The sequence below is a fragment of the Cynoglossus semilaevis genome, chromosome 9, assembly GCF_000523025.1.
Source record: "Cynoglossus semilaevis isolate Cse_v1.0 chromosome 9, Cse_v1.0, whole genome shotgun sequence".
NCBI classification, from domain to species: Eukaryota; Metazoa; Chordata; class Actinopteri; order Pleuronectiformes; family Cynoglossidae; genus Cynoglossus; species Cynoglossus semilaevis.
Window position 1 is genome coordinate 9,340,930 of NC_024315.1, and position 20,422 is coordinate 9,361,351.

General features: G+C 42.7%; 1 protein-coding gene across 1 annotated transcript in view; it reads left to right on the forward strand.

Moving 5' to 3' along the window:
- The first annotated feature begins 257 nt into the window (after positions 1-257).
- ube2o (ubiquitin-conjugating enzyme E2O) overlaps positions 258-20,422 on the forward strand; it is a 21,267-nt gene continuing 1,102 nt past the window's right edge. Inside the window, exons 1-22 of the mRNA XM_017035523.2 lie at positions 258-710; positions 11,128-11,187; positions 11,387-11,497; positions 11,612-11,709; positions 11,810-11,873; positions 12,120-12,263; positions 12,467-12,576; positions 12,751-12,901; positions 13,024-13,081; positions 13,753-13,915; positions 15,004-15,159; positions 15,328-15,482; positions 15,601-15,713; positions 15,853-15,981; positions 16,364-16,453; positions 16,546-16,870; positions 17,117-17,472; positions 17,629-17,809; positions 18,300-18,436; positions 18,578-18,781; positions 19,021-19,078; positions 19,679-20,389. Coding sequence (XP_016891012.1) covers positions 294-710; positions 11,128-11,187; positions 11,387-11,497; positions 11,612-11,709; positions 11,810-11,873; positions 12,120-12,263; positions 12,467-12,576; positions 12,751-12,901; positions 13,024-13,081; positions 13,753-13,915; positions 15,004-15,159; positions 15,328-15,482; positions 15,601-15,713; positions 15,853-15,981; positions 16,364-16,453; positions 16,546-16,870; positions 17,117-17,472; positions 17,629-17,809; positions 18,300-18,436; positions 18,578-18,781; positions 19,021-19,078; positions 19,679-20,389 — 3,991 coding nt within the window. The 5' untranslated portion in view covers positions 258-293. The remainder of the gene's footprint in view (positions 711-11,127; positions 11,188-11,386; positions 11,498-11,611; positions 11,710-11,809; positions 11,874-12,119; positions 12,264-12,466; positions 12,577-12,750; positions 12,902-13,023; positions 13,082-13,752; positions 13,916-15,003; positions 15,160-15,327; positions 15,483-15,600; positions 15,714-15,852; positions 15,982-16,363; positions 16,454-16,545; positions 16,871-17,116; positions 17,473-17,628; positions 17,810-18,299; positions 18,437-18,577; positions 18,782-19,020; positions 19,079-19,678; positions 20,390-20,422) is intronic.

The following is a 20,422-nucleotide window of genomic DNA, read 5'->3' on the forward strand; positions in this document are numbered from 1 at the left end:
TCAGAGCGGTTGATTTGAACATCATCTCAAACCTGTCACAGTAAAAGATAAAAGCCATTCAAAGTTTGTGCTTTTATTTGGGTGTGTTAGCGTGGACAGGTGTCACCTGATCCACACTGCCTCTCTGTGGTAAGAGGTAAGAGAACACTGCGTGATGACGTATTCATACTGTGCTCGTTACGTACGCCTGTGCGTAGAGACGTAAACACGTGCATTTGGCTGCTTTCCCCAGTGTTTTTTCTCAGTTCGCCGTCATCCTCGCACTCTAGCATCACTCCCTGACAACAGCAGTGATGGCGGAGCCCGTAGCATCGGACACAGCAGCTGCAGCATCCCACAGCCCGGGCCATTCTCCCACAGCAAGCCCGGGCTCCGAGCCTCCATCCATGGCTCTCTCCCCTACAAATGACGGCTCTCAACGGCTGCTCTTCTCCCACGACCTCGTCTCCGGGCGGTACCGCGGATCAGTCCGGTTTGGCCTCGTACGGATGATCCACGGCGAGGAGGAGTTTAACCCGGATTCGGACCTTGATGATGGCGGAGGGACACGCGGCGGTGGCGGTGGAAGTGAAGGAGGAGGTGGACGAGGAGCCCCGGGTGGTTCTGACACTGAGAGCGCAGTGGACAGTCCGAGTCGGCCACTAGGTAGAGGATACGTCCGGGTCCAGTGGTACCCTGAAGGAGGGAAGCAGGACATCAGGGAAACAAAGGTACCTCAGCGCAGCTAACGTGTGTGGCATACACTGACACTCGTTGTGTTTGTCGTCTCCTTTTGCCTATTTCTAGATGGATAAACTGACCTGTTAACCACTCCGGGACACACCGTTCTAATCCGTCTGGCTTTGAACACTTATTTCAGCTAAGGGCTAGCATTTAAACACATGCTAACTAGCACCGTAGCTCCCTAGTTCATGCCATTCGGGTAAATTTGGCAGGTAATCAGTACTGTTCCATTTGACAGCATTCGGACAACGGCGGTTACATTAGAGAAACCGGCCTGACAGGAGCCCAACCGCTTTCTTTACTCGGAGCAGGTGCAGTTCTCTGCTAACATCCCAGCTCTGCGGTGATTCACTGTCTCATCTGGGTGTGACTTGGCCCGAGACTCGGCATATCCAGCCCCATCTGTATGTGTGTCATAAAACAATGGTTACAAACAAGCCATCATTGGCACATGCGTTTTACCGTAGTCTCTAAGGAGCTGCTATAGTGTCTAAAGCACTCTTTTGTATTCTAAAAAAATATAGTAGATACCAGTGCCTCTATGCTGGGGTTGGTTTATAAGAAGCACTTTTCACACACGGATGTTTTCAGTCTGGGTGTGACGGTGTAAGATGTGTTTCAGGGACCACGAGAGACTGTAACCAACAAACAGCAGAAATTCCTAAACAATCTATAAACATTATATTGGATTCAATGGTCTCAATTATGATTCCAGGTTGTCTCGTAAAATGTCACATTTGTAAATAATTTATCCATTTAGAGAGAGGAAAACAGAAGCCTGAGATACCAGTAGAGTTGATGAGATTGGCAGTGACTTGTGACTGGCAGTTGGAACACCAAATAGGGGCCTGGTCACTCTCCACAATTGGTGTTGTTTACAGATAACATGACTTCAGTGACCTTTACTGTCAACAGGCTCATTCAGGAAAATGTAGTTGTCAATCGTAAGTAGTGTCTAATGAAGTTTACCTCCGCGTATTTCTGTGTCCTTTGTGTCTAGCTTTCTTTCGCTCGTCAACCACACTTGGCTCATCACCCACTCATATTCATATATTTATATATACATATATGGGAGCTTATAAAAATGATACCATAGAGTTGTCCAGAAAATTTTACCCTCTCAGTAAATTGCAGACGCCTTACTTTTAAATATTGGGATAATATACCACATAAACAAACCGAGTTACTTCCACCTGGGGTTTTTACTAGACATCATTCCATAATTATAACCTGCAGAGGAGATGAAGTCACTAATGTTTGGTTATTTTTAACATATTATTAACCAGAATAAATCACACCGCCCCTCTGGATGTAAGGCAACTGCGCAGCCACTGATACACAGCCTATACTTTTTTTACGAGACAACATCAATATGATAATTCAGTTGATAGCACTGACACATATTGACGATATTCCTGAGAACCCTGACAGCTGATGCAGATGTGCAGGCAGACTAGTGAACACTGCTTTGGCTGCGTACATTACGTGCAATGCTGTCAGAATGTCAACAGATCACTGGGGATAGATTTTATTACTAGTACGTTAGCATCTGTGTCAGAGTGTGTGTGTGACGTGGACGGAGACACACAGCACAGTTGAAACAGTAGCTGTTGTGTCAAAATGTATTAATTATTTTTTAATTGTACTATAACTACAAACAAAGAGACTGTGGGTGGATGGTGTTTGTACTGTAGCACATTCAGACTGCAGGGCGAGTGTAGACGGTCATAGATTTAGTGCTACGGCCAGACACTCCTTGTAGTTGATTCTTGTTGTGGCACTAATGGCCTCTTATCTGAGCTTCCGGTTGGGTATCTGCTGAAATGGCATGGGATAATGAATGAGCCCTGAGTTTTTTTTTTATGTGCAGAGACAATATTAGTATTGAGTAACCCTATGTTAAAATGGACTTCTGTGGAATTGCAGTAAACAAAATTTGCATGTTTTATTTCATCCAACCATATTACACAGTTTATGCTGTCTATGACTGATGACGGTAAAATAAGAATCTACTGTGCAGTAAAGTTGTTGATCCATGATTTCATTTCTCACAGACTGATGACTAAAAAAATTGTATTTGTAGAGAAACAGAAAAACCTGTTTTCCTGTAGATTCTCTAACTTTCATGGATTTATGCTGGGCTTTGTGTTGGATGGTCAGAGAGTTTAAAACAGACTCCCTGGTCTAGAACAAGCTAATGTGAATTCATTTAGAAGGCACAGGAAGAGGGCAGGAGAACCCTGATGAAGAGCCAGCCTCTCGTCTCCCTTTGTTCTCCTGGGACAATGAGTAAAGTTCTGGCCGGAGCATCATTCAACTGTTGACACAACAAAGACTGTTGAAACACTGACACCTTTATATCTCTGTCAACAGGTTGACACAGTGTTAATGCAGTGTCTTTAGTACATGTAGGGTCTGGTAGGTGCCAGTGTGCATGTGTCTGTAATAACATCGTTTGTTTTTCTGTCTGTGGGCGTCAGTGTCAGTAGTCTTATATGTGGTCCAAGTTCAGATTGATAATTTAACTCAGTAGTCTTATATGTGGTCCAAGTTCTGATTGATAATTTAACTGTACTCCCTGCAGGACTGAAAATGATTTTTCTTTCCTTACTGAATAATAAATATAAAGCTGACTGATATAAGGTATCTGTTTGAGGTTGTTTAGAATAAGAAAAAAACTACCAAAACAGAAGTTTCAAAATAACAAAGTACCTCACTAGTCTCACAAAGCAGTTCATCTAAATACAATATAACACATAGAATATATCACGCATTTTCATTACATGTAATTTATAATCAGATTAGGTAGTATTTATAGTTTTTTCTACAATCATTATTTAATGCATCCATATTCATAGGATTTAATGAGCAGACATTACTGTAGATTCATTGTAATGCAAGAACCAGAAGGATTGACATCAGTCTTTACCATACCATAAAGATGGTTATGAATAACTGCACCTTTAGAACCAGAACACTGCCTCTGTTCTTGCACTGATTCTACAGTATTTTTCTCACTGACCTTAAAACTTACTTCAGGTCCATGTTTCTGGAGAGCTGATGTCACTGACCCAGTTTTTCGCCATAGGAGAACTCTCACAGTCACACCTGTTTTAAGGGTCTATTGAGGCACAGGTTGATTTTGTTGTTTGTAGAAATGATGGGAGCAGTGAGAAGCTTTTTCTACATTCCGCATGTGTCGTCCAGGATTTTCTGTACTTCCCCTGCATTATAGCCTATGCGGTTGCCATGGCAGCCACTTGCATTTTTCCCAAACTGGGGATGAAATCAAGCCTCTTTTTTGTTTTTAACTTTTAAATAGTTATTATTACTTTATTATTTGTGTATTTTAATTTTTAATGTTTTTTTTATTACATGGAGGTTCAAAGAGATTTTCTTATTTCTCTTTCAAACATTTAAACCAGGGTTATTTGAAAGACCTCTGGCTGCTCTGGGCTTAACACAGTCTGAAACTCAGCAGCACCTAACACGATGCTGCAGTAAATGTTTACTCAGTAAATGAAGATGCTGCCAGCAGCTTCAGAAAATAATTTCGTTTCCAGATGTCTCCCAGTTCAGCCAGTAACTGAAACCCAAATCACCCGAACTGTGAGAATGTGGTGATGAACTGTTTGAGGTCATGAGGAGGTCGCTGTGGTTGAATGATGACGGGGCACCTGCACCAGCAGTGGAGGCCATACTGTAGCTGACTGTTACATAAACACTGGATAAATGTGGAGGAAGTCAGAGGAAAAGGAAAGTCATAAAGCAATTTGATAAGAAAATAGAAAATAGACAGGAGTGGAAAATAAAAGTGAAACTAAAATCTCCAGGTCCCCAGGTTAGAGTCGGTTCTTAGGTTAGCTTTCTGGATTACTCCCCGCCTCCTGATTCTTTTATTACATTGGGAAACGCAGGGCATTATTTAATTTTAATTTATTCTCCTGCAATTTTAATTCTGCTTTTTTCCATTTCATTTTCATTTCTAATAGATAATTGGAATCCCAGTCTTCACTCCCAGCTATTAGTGATGTAAAAACTACATGTAGATGTTACAAATTGATCATGTTAAAGATGTTAATCCTTTATAATACTGCATTTGTAATGTTGACCTTTTGGCTTAATGGTAAAAGAAAAGCTTGGAGCCAAAGAAGTGACCGCAGTTTAAGCAGCTGCGTCTCGTTCGTTTAAATCTGCAGCAGCTTTGTTACTTGCAGTTTCTACTGTGCAGTTGAACATGACTAGTTCAAATAGGTGCTACATAAAAAACAAAGGAGTAGAATGGAGGAAGGGAGCAGTGTAAGATCCTGGACATTTGTCTCGAAGGGTCATTCCCATCTGTCAACCTGGCAGAGCCTCCACCCAGAATTCAGTGCACACCCCCACTGATTTACTGATTAGAAACACCGCTGACCTGCAGTGGTGGACAGCTGAATGATATTCATGTCACTTTAACCCTTTCACCCAGACAGCAATCGTTTTCATTCATACTGAGGCCTTGAAACGTCCTTTTATATGCCTGACTCTGTAAATCTGCTGTGGCTGGGATAAGCTAGGCCCGACCAGAGGTTAGTATGTCGTTTGCTGTTGGCAGGCAAGCTGAAACATATTGTAAACTGGTAGAAATGACCTTCCTTCTGCTACAGTTAGCCTGAATTTGCGCACTTTAGACCCAAGTAATTATTAGGTGTTGTTGACATGACAATAAAAGTAGTTGATTTTGTTAAGAAATTGTTTTTTTTTATTTATTTATTTTTTTTTTGGTGGAAGACAAATGTGAAGCATTGTCCGGGAGCCTTCAGTTTTTATAGAACCTTTGGTATCGACAGGTGCTTGTTGTGCTGGCAGGCACTAGTGTAATCTGGGACATGAGGCCACTGCCAAGACCCACCCAACTGTGCTTCGGTACACAGAGCCTTAGATATTATTTGGAGCAGGTGCCAGGCAGGTTCTGTAAGGCACTAAAAGGCATCAGGCTTTTTGTTCTGTCACCAGTTCAATGAAATCCTAAAACTGCCTCTAAAGAAATACAAAAAAAACTTTCTGGTTCCACCTGTGTACTTTGAAAGGTGCTGTTAAAAACATGATTATTATTATCACTTTTTTATGTTCTACAGATCAAGCTTAGCCTTTGGATGGATATATAAACTGTTGAAACAACAACAATTCACTCCCTAAATTAAAGTTTAAACTTCTTCTTTTCTATCATGTTTACCAACATTTTGATCAGTTTTGTGGTATTTCCATCTGATTAAAAAATGTCATGTGACCAGTGAATACAGTTTGATCCTAGTCTTTTTTTTTATTGTCCTCAATTCCCTCCTCAGGATTCCATTCCAGTCCAGTCCTTCCTCGATCTTATTTTTCCTCAAATTACTCTCACCCTCTTTCAGATCTATTCTTTGCCACTTCTTCATATTCAGCACTCTCATTGTTGGTGTACTTCAAAACTGCAATGTCATCTTAAACCCATTATTTGGTCATAAAAAAACAACAACAACAAACCAGAGTCCCTGGTTTCTGCTGATCATCGGCAGCTGCTCATAGGTGGCAACGCTCTGCCAACACAGTGACTCTTCATTATCTTTCTTCTACCCCTGACCTCATCAGGATGCCCCCTCTCCTGCTCCTATAGACCCTATTGACTGTCCACCTGCTCTTCTGAGCTCCATCTCCCCTCCCCCTGCCTCTCCTGCCTCTGTTGCCTCCTTCACAACTGTCCCATCATCTCCGTCACCACCTCCATCCCTCTTGTGTTCTGCTCATCCCCCAGCTTCCTCCTTTTTTTTTTTACCCCACCCCCCACTCTTTTGAGACCCTGAAGACATCATGGAAACCACCTCATCATGACTGGATGGTTGTCCTGTTTCTGTTCTCTGATAATGGATCACATTTCATCCTTCTTCACTCTTGAAGACAATACACACACACGCACACACGCACACAGATGAGGGAATAAATGGACACTGAAGTGACTTGCCTAGATGCTGGAGCCAGCACTCACTCCACCACTCATCTATTCCTACATCTCTCTTTCTCTCTCTCTCTCTCTCTTTCTTCCCCTCATCTTTTCATCTTCTTTCTTCTGCAGTGTTGGCCCAGCCCAGACTGTCTGCTCTCTATCTACCATTTCTAACTTCCCCTCCCTTTTCTCTCCCACTATGAGCTGTATTTTCTTTACTTCTGTCTATTTCTGGCTCCTGGTTTCACTATTTCTTCTCTCTTTGTCCTGGGATGGGATGTGATCTCCCTCTTTAGGCTGACTGCTCTCTCAGCTTCTTCTCCACATTTCACCTCATTATTGCGTTGTCACCCACCCTCACATCTCCTTCATCCCACCCTCTGTTCATTTTCGTCTTTCATCTTTAACCTCTCTGTGACTCCACATTTTGCATCAGATGAAACAACTTTTTAAAAAATTTTGCATCAGATGAAACAACTTTTTTTTTAAATTTTTTTTATACCTTTTACACCAAAACCACACCCATTATCCCCTGCTGTCCGCTGCTGTTTCATTCATTGTTGGTCTTAGTTAGTAAGGGACTAATCGGCGGCTCGGTTGTTTGTCACCATATCATCACAGGGTGCAGAGACTTGTCATTGGTTGGATTTTACTCACATGCTTCCCAACATTTGAAAAGGTCATTGGCTTAAATATGATGATGTTAAATGACCTTCTTGTCCATCCTTGTTTTACTAATGGTTCCAGCAGCAGGATGGGGGTGACTAAATGTGCAGGCCAGAAAGTGAGTATTGATTTTACAGCACTGTTTTCTTTGGCTCGTGTTTGACAAATTGAACACAGATGAACAGAAGAGTGATTCTGGTTCACAGAAGTTCATTTAGAGGTTGGAATAATATGATCATTCATGCTCCCTTTACCTATGATATTTACGGTCCTCCCCTTTCCTACATTATGTCAGTCCCAGATTGAGATGACTGATATTCAGTCACAAAGTATAACCATATATAATACATTTATTTTTGCAATTTTGATCACTAGAAGCTCTGATAATGAATAATTTATCTTTACAAAACATTGATTTGGAAGTGGGGAAAACACTTAGTGGGAGAGTGAGGGGATCAGTACGTTGAGTGCCCAATGTACTGATCTGGTTTCAACTATTCCTAATAAAGAAATGTTGTGATAACCAGTTTCTATCAACTGAAGATTTTTTTCTCAGTTAAAGTATAGCAGTGCACAGTCTCCACCTGTTACTCCTGAACACACTGACTTCCTGTTGTGTCTGTAGATCAGATGGTCTGTTAGCAGCAGCTCAGACAGAGGGAGAGAAAGGCAGAACTGTAGTAGTGAACTGTCGGAATGGAGTACAGGCGTGGCTCTGAGCTGCAGTCCTCTGCAGTCTCTCTCTCTCTCTATCTCTCTCCTCCCTCCTCTTCCTCCTTGTACACCATCTGAATAATGACTTCTGTTAATTAGCATGGAGTGTCAATGCAAATACTGTCATCCATTGATTTTTTTTTTTTTTTTTGTGATGAGTCTGTCTGCTCGTACTGTATCGACCTCATCAGCCAAGGGTCTCTCCTTTGTATGCAAATAGAAATGTCATTTGTGTCATTTTTCTTTTGTTATCTGACGCTGTGCCCACCACCAGCTCACCGCCTCTTCCTCATCATTACTACACGAGCCATAGCAACAGTCAGCTCTTCGGTTGTAATCTGGATGTTCTAGCTCTAGCTAGTTATTTTGCAGTGTAAAGATCCCTGAATACTGCAGGTACGTGTAACTAACCAGACACACAACACATTACAGAACACCAGCATCCAAAAAAGGCTGCTGGTTGATGATCAAGCATCACGAACACCAGTTACACGTAATCATTCCCTATAATGAACCAACACAAAATCAACATCCTTACTACTAGGAACCTGCACGTTCTCCACTCTGTGTGTTAATGTATGTACTTACATACTTTTAAATGATCTCTAACTGTTACGAACATATATAAATAAAAAAAAGAACATTGAAAAACGCCTTTTGACCTCTTGCAGTGCATTCTCAGAGAAATCCCCTTCATTTTTGGAATACGGTGACTGACGCTGGTATATACATTTCTAGGTTTCATCCCACAACACTGTAGTACACAGTTGTACCACTGACAGTCATTACCAGCAGAGTTTAATCCCAAACACAACAGTCAAAAGGCAAAGCCTGGAGTGTGTGATATGAAATGATGTAATGCTGTAACCCAATGATTTCTCTCACTGTTGAAGCTGTGAGAGTATCATCTCCTACAGTATCACTGCAGCATGACGTACTGAAAGAACATCAGTACGAGAGCAGTGTGTGTGTGTGAGTCTGTGTGTGTTCTCCTACCCTCGGTGGTGGAGACGTGAGGAGCCGACAGGCTGCTGTTTAATAGATTACAAGGGGAACATGGCGACCCATTGATTGTGTGCACGCACGCACACACACACACAGCCTCCTTCCTCTCCCAGAATTCAGTGGAGTACAGTTACACAGAGGCAGTGGAAACACTGCCAGGAGCCCGTGTGTGTGTGTGCTGGTCGGGGAGCGTGCACACAGCAGCTCCTACTTACATTCCCTCAGCCTGTTGTGGTGGTGTCTTTGCACTGGAGCATCAGAGGTCGTACTGTCTTTGAACTCAACACTGATGTAGAGTTTCAGCAGCGGTGACACAAACACGCCAGTGTCTGTCGGTCGGCTTTAGATGGTATAGGTGTGTGTTACCATTATCTCTGTGTGTGTGAGACTAATGAGCTGTAACAGCGACAGCAGATACAGCTACAGGTACACGACGTACTGTTACTGCAGACAGTCTGATTGTACTGCTCTCTATTATTGATGCTCTGACCACTATAAGTCTAAACTAAAAACTTTTGCTGCATTTTTCTTGATTCAGTCAAAACATTGTTGTTAGACGGTATGTGACGCAGCAAATATTGCTCAGAGAAACAAGGTCTCCCTCGGGGATGAGAGGTGCCAAATTTGGCTGTCTCTCACCCTCTGCTTCTCTCTTCTTCCCTCTCTCTCCCTCTCTCTGTCTCCCTTTTTCTCTCTCTGTTAATCTTGATCAATATAAGATTTACCTTTATCTTTCCATTGATCATTTACTATTTTTGTGCCTCTCATGATTAATTATTGACTCCAAGTGCATTTGTTGATAACTTTTCTAGTCAGTAGTCTAGTCAGATACAGATCTGTCAGTTTTCCTACTGTGGAAACGTTGTTTTTTTTTTTTAATATTTAAAATTCAATTGATTTTTTTTCCACTGCCTGTTTTCTTGATTCAGTCAAAACATTGTTGTTAGACGGTATGTGACGCAGCAAATATTGCTCAGAGAAACAAGGTCTCCCTCGGGGATGAGAGGTGCCAAATTTGGCTGTCTCTCACCCTCTGCTTCTCTCTTCTTCCCTCTCTCTCCCTCTCTCTGTCTCCCTTTTTCTCTCTCTGTTAATCTTGATCAATATAAGATTTACCTTCATCTTTCCATTGATCATTTACTACATTTGTCGATAACTTTTCTAGTCAGTAGTATAGTCAGATACAGATCTGCCAGTTTTCCTACTGTGGAAACGTTGTTTTTGTTTTTGTTTTTTTTTTTAATATTTAAATTCAATTGATTTTTTTCCGCTGCCTATGTCATGCAATAACTCCACGCCCCACACTTTAAGAACCACTGGATTACATGACTGAATCCTTTTACCTTCTGCTAGCTTGCTTTTCAGGCCCTGCTGAGTGCATGATGTTATCTCAGCTGACACACGTAATGGCCCCGGGTGTATTAGGCATGTAACACAATACAACGGTTGATGTGGTTGTAGAGATGAATGGAGAGATGGATTTATACTAGTCACAAAACTGCAATAGTATTTAGTCTAGTGCAGCTTGTGATTATCTTGTGAAATAGGACTCAAATTATTCACTGAACGGTTGGTGATTTTTGAGTCGGTGTCTGTTGACACCATAGGTGTTTTTCTACTCCCTGCAGGCCACTAGTACTGTACTGCAGATGGCTCTGGTTTTAAATTGGCCACCGTTATTTGTCAACTTATTACATTTATTACAGAGTAACAGAAGCTTCAAGGTGCAGCCAGTGGTTGATCAAGACCAAACAATGTCATCTTGCGTTAGTAACGCTCTACCAGGAACTTCGAAATACTGCATTGTTTTGTAATTTTGTCATCCTGTTCAATGAGAGTAGCGTTTAGAAAAGTTCAAGAGTTGTGAAGAAATAGCTGTCCGAGAATCAACGTGGAAGAACTAGACCATAGTCTGATCTACAAAAGGCGACCTGTGCGTCCAAACTCACTGATCTCAGCAGTTCCTGTTGGTGTTGGATGAGGAAAATGCCCACTTTTCTTTTTAACCAGATCACATTTTCTAAACTGTTTCTAAACTGTACCTTTTCCTCTTTCAGCTAAAACTTGAAGATCGATCTATTGTCATCAGGGACATTGTGCGACGGAACAATTCCAATGTGAGTAACGTTTCCAGCCTCTCCCTAACAACCACTCTATATTTTAGCTCTTGGCTTTTCTTTTCTTTTTTCCATCAACCGTCCTATTGTCAATCATGTCACTGTTCACTGCCCCGTTCAATGTCTCACATGCGACATGACATGAATGCTGTGTGATGTGAAAAACACACTGTGATGTCTGATGGTTGATGTGTTACAGGACAACCAGTGTGGTATCGTCACCAACATTGACATCGAGTGCGCAGTGAAACTAGTGGGAACAAACTGTGTCCTGTATCCTGTTAACAGCAAAGACCTACAACACATATGGGTAAGAACAGTGGTGATGCCATGTCATGTGATATTTCATGTTATGTGGTGTAACTTCTTATAGTGCAGTATTTTCTTATTCTGATTTTTGTTTCTCTTTCTGTCTGTCTCCAAGTCCTTCATGTACGGTGACTACATTGCCTACGACTTCTGGTTGGGGAAGGTGTACGACTTGACCAATCACATCATCCTCAAGCTCTCCAACGGAGCCAGGTACCGTGTGTGACTGTGTGACATTCTGACCCACAGTGTTCACATCCTCTTTCAGTGAAGTCAAACCCCAGTCTTTGTCCTCTGTCTTTCCTCCCTCCAGGTGCTCCATGAGTGTGGAGGACGGTGCCAAGCTCTACGACGTCTGTCCACACGTCAGTGACTCGGTACGTTTGGATGACTACCGTAGACAGACCAGTTTACTTTAAATTCCCTTCACCACATGTAATAAAATTAGATTTCTGATACCGTACAGACAGCCTTAATTGCCATTGCAAACAGTACGCTGTGTTTATGATTTTTTTTATGTTTGATTTGTTCAGCTTTTTTACTCAGATACCTTCAGTTGTTTGTGGTATTTTTTCACATGTTGGTCATTGTTTGTTTTCTTCTTTCTGTCTTTTTTCCTCCAGGGCCTGTTTTTTGACGAGGCCTACGGTTTCTACCCAGGCCAAGTCCTCATCGGTCCCGCCAAGGTTTTCTCTAATGTGCAGTGGTTGTCAGGGGTCAAACCTGTTCTCAGCAGAAAGTGCAAGTTCAGGGTGGTGGTAGAAGAGGTGAGATGATGTTTTCCTTTTCATTCTCAAAGGAAGTATTTAGATTTTAGTTCAAGAACATTTGTGTCTTTTTTATCTTGTAAAGACGAAAATTCTTGGACACTCAGTTCCCATCATTCTGTTATTTATAGTGATTGAAGTGTTTATTGTGACAGTTGTGACACTTGTCAATATGAAAGACTATCAATTCTTCTGTTGTGCAGGTGAAGGTGGCTGAGCTGAAGGTGACGTGGATCACCAGGAGCTTCTCTCCAAAAGGTTCCAACAGCGTTTATCCACCTCCCTCCACCATCACACAGGAAAACCTCTGCAGGTCTGAATCCTGACACACACATTATGCTCATTTTTATATGAATAATATCTTCATCATGTGATTTGGAACTGCTGTGTCAAAAATAAAACATGTTTTAAAATAGCAGTCCAAGTATCTGAAGGCAGGCAGTTCTCTTTGCTTAAAGTTTATTTTTACCGTTTTGTTTTAATTCAGAGTGAGACGTCTGGGTTATTACGACCACACCCAGAGGCAGCTGGGAGAGAGGGCGCTCTATGTCTTCCCGGCAAAAGGTGATGCCACGCGGATCACCTGTGATGGACCTGAGGGAGGAGTGGTCCTGCCAGAAGACCCTGTGGTCAGAAAGGTTTGAATGAAGTCTTTTAAATCACATTATGGTAGAGAGAAAAACAAAACTGTTGGGTGACTGTTGTTTAGAAATCATTGTCATTCTGGTCTTGATCTAACGGTCAGTTGTTGTTCCTCCAGCTGAAAGGCCTGTTCAAGAAGTATTCAGGGAAGAAGACAGAGAACGCTGATGCACACGGTAGGACACTCAGCACATGTCTTTATTCAAATGTTTCAAGTACTACAATAATACTGGCCTTCTTTGAACAACAACTGCTGCTTAAGAAAATCACGGTCAAAATGCTGAAGACGTCTTTTTGGATCAAACGTTTTATTTGTCACAAACAGAGAGAAAGACATTTGACGAGGACTTTGTTTGTCAGTTTTTCAATGTCAGTTTTTCTTTCCTTTTTGTATCCTGAGCTACCATTTCTATTATTAGAACTGTTGCCTGCTTGATTTATGTACAGTACTGACAGTAACAGTGATGACACAGGTGTCTGTGGGGAACCAGTGTTACATAACTGTGTATTTCTACCTCAGGTGTCATTGCACTTTACACCCAGATGATGGCGTTTACCACGCAGAAAAATAAATACTCCTTTATTCTCATGTGCTGATTTCTGAACATTACTTCTGTGACAGATACTGGGCGGCCGTCTGAGAGCGGATAAATGATTATCTTTTGATTTGGTTTCAAAACAACTGGCTAATTGTTACAACTGTAAAGTCAGCAAAGTCAGCAACATATACCCTTTTAAATCATTAAGACCACTGTCTCCATGGTAACACAGTGCTAACTGATGAGTCATCATAAGTCATCTTTTTTTTTCTGTTTAAAAATCCCCTGTAATGCTCGTCTTGCACCAGGTGAAAACAAGTGTGAGCAGACAGACTCGTCACACCCCAACAACAACGGGCCTGTGGTTTCCATCCCGAACGCCCCGGACGCTCAGAACACCAACGACGGTTCAGCTGAGCACGCAGAGCAGGACGCTGATGACGAGGCTGCAGAAGATACTGATGACACCAGGTCTGTTGTCTTAATGTCTGTGCTCTGATTTAAGGACTTATTATGTGGGTTCTCTTGGGAAAATTCCCGATAAAACCGTCAGGACGGAGTGAGCAACTTTCCAGTTATGGAAAACATAGAAAACAAAAGGAAAGTAAAATTTCCTGGAAACACTTCTATTTCTGCTTCTCCCTGTAGTTGAGGTTTGTCGTTTATTGCATCCTGGTTCAGTACCTTATGTGACAACACCAGCCAATCACAAGTGTATGTCACGTTGGAGCAGCTCTTCAGTTTTCAGTTTCCACTTTATGGATTTATGTTCAGTGCTCTGTGACAGATCTAGTGACGGCAGTTGAAGAATGGTCCTAGTGGTGGTCTGTAATTAGACTGGGTGGTCAGTGAGTGATTTATCTCCTGGTTCCTCTGTCTGTCCTCTGTTAAAAACATAAACATCTGTGTGACCTTTTCCAGTGCGGTCTTCAACCTGACAAAGCTTTCCTGCAACAGCAACAAATCATGACCATAATGTTCTCTGCTCCTTTGCCCATCCATACTGTATAACTAATTGCCCCCTTCATGCCCCCGCAGCAGTTACTGCTAAAGAATCTGCCTGTTGTAATTACATTACAGGTGTATGAATGGAACGATTACTTAACTGTGATTTGTGTTAGTAATGAGCCGGAGTTGCCTGTTATGAAATGATTCTCGTGTGTAATGAAGAGATTAGACACAGATGGCATCACAGGCTGTTAATGGGTTTATATCTAATTATACTTGATCTGTTTCATCACTGCAGTTTGGTGCTTTGTGTACAGTACAGTACAGAGCAGAGCAGCGTGTTAAGTTGTCAACACATGTTTTGTCAGACTGTTGAGATGGAACATTTGAAATGTCTCCTCAGAAATGGGAACGATCAACATAGTGAATATGGGATATATTCTGAGGATTTCAAAACAATGTATCTCATATATATATATATACACTGTATGTATTAAGGACAATTCCTTAACAGATAATTGTTAAAATAACATATTGGATTTAATGCCAATTCAGTGGTTTTAGAGATTGTTTGAATTATAATGAGACAAAAAAACCCCTCTTGGTTGCAGTTCTCTGACATCATCAGCGAGCTCCACTGCCTCCTCTCAGAGCGGTGGTTTGACAACGAACCGAAAAAAGAGCATCCCTCTCTCCATTCGTAACCTGAAGAGGAAGCACAAGAAGAAGAGGACCAAATTTTCCCGGGAGTTCAAGCCTGGAGATCGGTGAGTTAACCTTTTGTTTATCTTGTCGGCCTTCAGCAAAACGTTGGGCAATTAATTTTATGTAAGAATCGAATTTGTGTGTGTGCGTGGTGTGAAGGGAGAGATGAGGAGGATAAAACATTAAATGTTAAAAGTTCTGATGTCTGACTGTGTTTGTTCTGTGTGCAGCGTGGCTGTAGAAGTTGTTTCCACCAAGACCACAGCTGATGTGATGTGGAAGGACGGGCGGGTGGAGAAGGGCATCAGATCGAATGACCTCATCCCGATACAGCACCTGGACAGCCATGAGTTCTGTCCCGGAGACTTTGTAGTGGACAAAAGACGTAAGGAAAATGAATGTGTTGACCCAAATACGATCAGAACTATAATATCTCTCTTAACCAATCAGATACAAGGTCTGTTTTACTAAACCGTGTCCATTTTCATGGCTGCTCATTTCAGCTCAAGCCCTGCAGGACCCAGGAGTGTATGGTGTGATCCAGTCAGGTGACCACAAGGGCAGAACGTGTGTGGTCAAGTGGATAAAACTTAATCCCACAAGTGATGATGTGGAGGTGAGGCAACATTTATTAAACAATATAAAAAAACCTTTTAATAAAAGCAGCAGGCAACATTTATTAAACAATATAAAAAACCTTTTAATAAAAGCAGCAATGTGAAGAATAAAACCTGTCTGTCTGTGTTTGAATGCAGGTTGTTGGTGTGGAGGAGGACGTCAGTGTGTACGACATCGCAGATCACCCAGACTTTCACTTTCGCACCACTGACATCGTCATCAGAATATGGAATTCAGAGAACGGAGAGAACGACTGTGAAAATGAGGTGAAAAAACATTTTTATTAAAAGTAATGTTTAAAAAAACATTTTGCCCTCTCTTCAGGCAACTGTGTGTATATTTAACTTCAGCTTTTAACTAACTATATTTGTGTGCGTACATATATACACATACTGTATATGTTAATGTATATAAAAATGTGTTTATACATGTGTTTATGTACCCATATAAATATATATGTATATATATCTTTCTGAATTTCGCAATTTTTAGATGAATAATGGACTATATATTTGTGTGTATGTATATATATTTATTAAGAGACATTTGTGACTGTCCTAGTCTTTGTACAGTACTATATGACCTCCATCTTTTATATGTGTATTATAATTATTCAATACCAGTTGTTTTATCTGCTCTCTGTCTCAGACATCAGTCGGCCAGGTGTCCCGGGTGGACGTGAGCAGTAAAGTGGAGGTGGTGTGGGCAGACAACTCTATGACCATCGTCCTGCCACAGGTGAACCATCGTTTCAGAAATGGTTTCACTTCAGTTGTTCTTTGTAGCAGTCAGACGCGCGTTGCTCACATTATGAGTCTGCTCTCACACAGCACCTCTACAACGTGGAGTCGGAGATCGAGGAGACGGACTACGACTCTGTGGAGGAGACCAGCAGCGTCCTGTCCACCGAGGAGTGGGAGGACGAGAGTGACAGCTGGGAGACGGACAATGGCTTGACCACAGAGGACGACAATAGCTACATGAACAACGCAGAAGTAACTGACGCAGCGAACCCGACCCCCACGCCCATTGGCTCTGCAGCTTTCATCATCCCCCCACAGGAGGGCAGCAAAGCTGCTGTCACCAGCCCGACAACGGATGTCCTCGGAGAAGAGGGAGAGGCGTCTGTGGCTGTGACCAGTCCTTCTGCAGCAGGTCAGCATCGTTTATGCAGCGTTCATATCTTCTGCACAAATTTTAATTTTAATTCTGTAAACACACAATGTTTGTTTTTTAAAATATTTTTGTGTTGTATTTTCAAGGTTCTCAGCAAACTAAAAAACAAGACATAAGTTTCATGTCTTATTGATTTCGTATCTACTCAGAACTTTTACTTACTGCATTTTTCTGCCCTGCTGATCCTACTAATTTCCGACACTGATTATAAACTGCCTGTTGCAGGAGGTCCAGTAAATGGAGCAGAGAAGCCCAGTAAAGATGGTGCCCCCCGGGGCTTCAGGGAGCTGAAAGAAGCCTTGAAAATCCTGGAGAGCCTTAAGAACATGACTGTGGAGCAGCTGTTGACTGGAGGTTCTCCGACCTCTCCGACCTCCACCGAACCAGCCTCCACCACTAACGTGGCCAGTTCAGTGACACTTGCACCCCCTGAAAAACCCACCAGGGAGAAACGGTTCTTGGACGACATCAAGAAGCTGCAGGAGAACCTGAGAAAGACGCTGGACAATGTGGCCATTGTGGAGGAGGAGAAGATGGAGGCTGTGGTGGAGGCAGGGGGCAGCGCAGTCGCCGGAACAGAGGTTTGAGTTGTTTTTTTTTTGTATTAAAAAATACCGGAACAGAGGTTTGAGTTGTTTTTTTGTATTAAAAAAAACAAAAACAACGATTTAAAAAAAAAAAAAAAAAAACCTGCAACGTTACATTGATTGTTCACATGTTGCTGTCTTTCTCCTCAGGTTGAGAAACCTAGAGAGGAGAAACCGCAGCAGGAGCCGCAGACTCCTGTTGGTACACAGGAGTGGCCCAGCGAGTTTCTCAGTGACACACCAGTACTGTGCCAACAGAGCGGGGGAAAACCGGGCGTCACCTTCACCAGTGCCAAGGGAGAGGTGTTCTCTGTGCTAGAGTGGGCGCCAGGTGAGAGCTGACGTTTCAGTTGCCTCAGTGCTCGCATCAGAAAAAGAAGACAAAATACTGACTAAGGGGAGAGGGAGGGTCTCTTCAAAATACTGCTGGTCACACATAAAAATGACTGCTGTACTTTTGGACTATAATTTTAAACATGTAAGATCATTTCCAACTCGTTTTATTTATGTTTAGTAAAAGCACTTTTACTCATTACTCATCTGGCATGACCCAAACAGCTCAAAAGGTTTAGTTTTAACTAGTTCTTGTCGTTTTAATATTCATATTTGCTTTCAAATTATTTTACTTTGTACAAGTAACATTTGTAAATGTTTGATTTGTATATGCAATTATAAACCTGATAATGAATTGTATTCATACAATCTCTCTGGTTAGCTTTTCAGAGGAAACGATACAATTTATTAAAAAATCTTCTTTTTCTCATTTTATTTAAATGAGTTTCACCACTCCTTGTCTCACATACACTGTCTTTTTGTAACAGACACCCATTCATTTAAGAAAATGGAGTTTCAGCCAGCGGAGGCCAAGAAGTTCTTCAGTACAGTCAGGAAAGAAATGGCGCTGCTAGCAACATCACTGCCAGACGGCATCATGGTCAAAACCTTCGAGGATCGCATGGTGGGTTTATGGTCATCAACATGACTGTCATCAGAACTGGTGTTTGTTTATAAAGCACTAGTAACTATACTTAATCATTTTCTAAACACTAATTACTTCTCTCTTTGGAATTATCAATATATTTTTTTGTCTCATATCCAGGACCTATTCTCAGCTCAGATAAAAGGACCGACCCGTACGCCCTACGAGGACGGGCTCTTCCTGTTTGACATTCAGCTGCCCAACATCTACCCAGCTGTCCCCCCACTGTTCAGATATCTGTCCCAGTGCAGCGGCCGCCTGAATCCTAACCTCTATGACAATGGGAAAGTCTGCGTCAGTCTATTGGGCACCTGGATTGGGAAGGTGAGCTGAGTGTGGAGTGACTGGTTACAGTGTAACGATGCACTCGTGGAGTAGGTCTAAATACAGCTGGATACATTTGTATGTAAATATAAGTTCATAAATGTTTGCAACAAAAACTGAGAAGCCAGTTTACTGTTAGGTCGTAGACTTGTTCAGATTGTTTATGCTGTCACTTCTTTCATACCTAAATATAAAAGCACTGTTTCTTCAGCATTTGGTTTGTTGTGATTGATCCACAGGGCACTGAGAGATGGACCAGCAAGTCCAGTCTGTTGCAAGTTCTCATCTCCATTCAAGGTGGGTTGGGTCCGTGCAGGGACACAGACACTGCGCGGTTCTTTTACCTGCAGCACATTAATATTTTACTGCTGTTTTCATTTGCCCAGGACTCTAAGCACGGTGTCGCCCACACCCACTCAGCATATACAACAGCATCAGCCAGAACACAGACATTACCTCACTGCCAAATCACATATTTGACCTGTAAGAGAAACTGGTTCCACATTTTAATTCACTACTGTCTCAGAGTGTACACAGTGAAGTTTTACTGCAGTATGTTTTCTCTGACTGTGGTATAAAACTCTGTGCCAAGGGAATGAAGCATAACTGCAGCAGGTTTGAAGAGAATAGTATACAGTGGTTCCATAGGGTAGCAGTTATCACACCTGCCTCACACATCTGCCTTACATGCAGAAGGTCCAGGGTTCAAGCCCCAGAGGAAACACATACTTGGCGCCTCCTATTAGGCAGCCTGTTGCAGTAGATCTGCTGTTAACATGACAATAAGAATTATTATTATTATGACTAAATGATATTTGTGAAAAATCTGCTGTTACTGCATACATTAAGAAAGTGAGAAAGCTAACTGAAACCTTGATCCCTGTGTATGGTCTGCAGGCCTCATCCTGGTGAACGAGCCGTACTACAACGAGGCCGGCTTCGACAGCGACCGCGGCCTTCAGGAAGGATACGAGAACAGCCGCTGTTACAACGAGATGGCCCTGATTAAGATGGTCCAGTCCATGACGCAGCTGCTGCAGAATCCCGTGGAGGTTTTCAAGCAGGAGATCCAGGAGCACTTTAACTCCAGCGGCTGGAGACTCGTCCACCGTCTGGAGGCGTGGCTGGAGCTGAGCGACGCCACAGACCACGCGCACGCGACCTGCAGACCATCGCACTCCAAGGAGCGACCTCCGTCAGTGGAGCCTCTAGATGAACAGCTGGGTCTGGGATCTGCTGTGGCCCACAGCAGCCCCAGTAAACCTGGGAAGGACGGGGTGATGGGAGTTAACAGCATCATCGAGGAGGAGCTGGAGGATTCAGGGCTGAGTCCCTCCACGACGGCAGCCTCTCAGCAGGAGCTGAGCCAGAACTCGGACTGCGACAGCAGCCAAGGGAACGCCACTGCAGGCGGTGAAACCAGAGCAGCGTCCACGATGCTTGGCTCCACCCGTGGTGTGTCGTCGGAATCGGGCCCTGCCACGGTAGGCACGGTAGGAGGGGTGGGCTCCACGGGAGGTCAGCCGGTGGTTCGACCAAAGAAACGAAGAAAGAGCTACAGGAGTTTCCTCCCAGAGGGCAGCGGCTACCCCGATATCCGGCTTCCCCACCTTCCTCCTTTCCCTGGGGTTTTGTAAGATG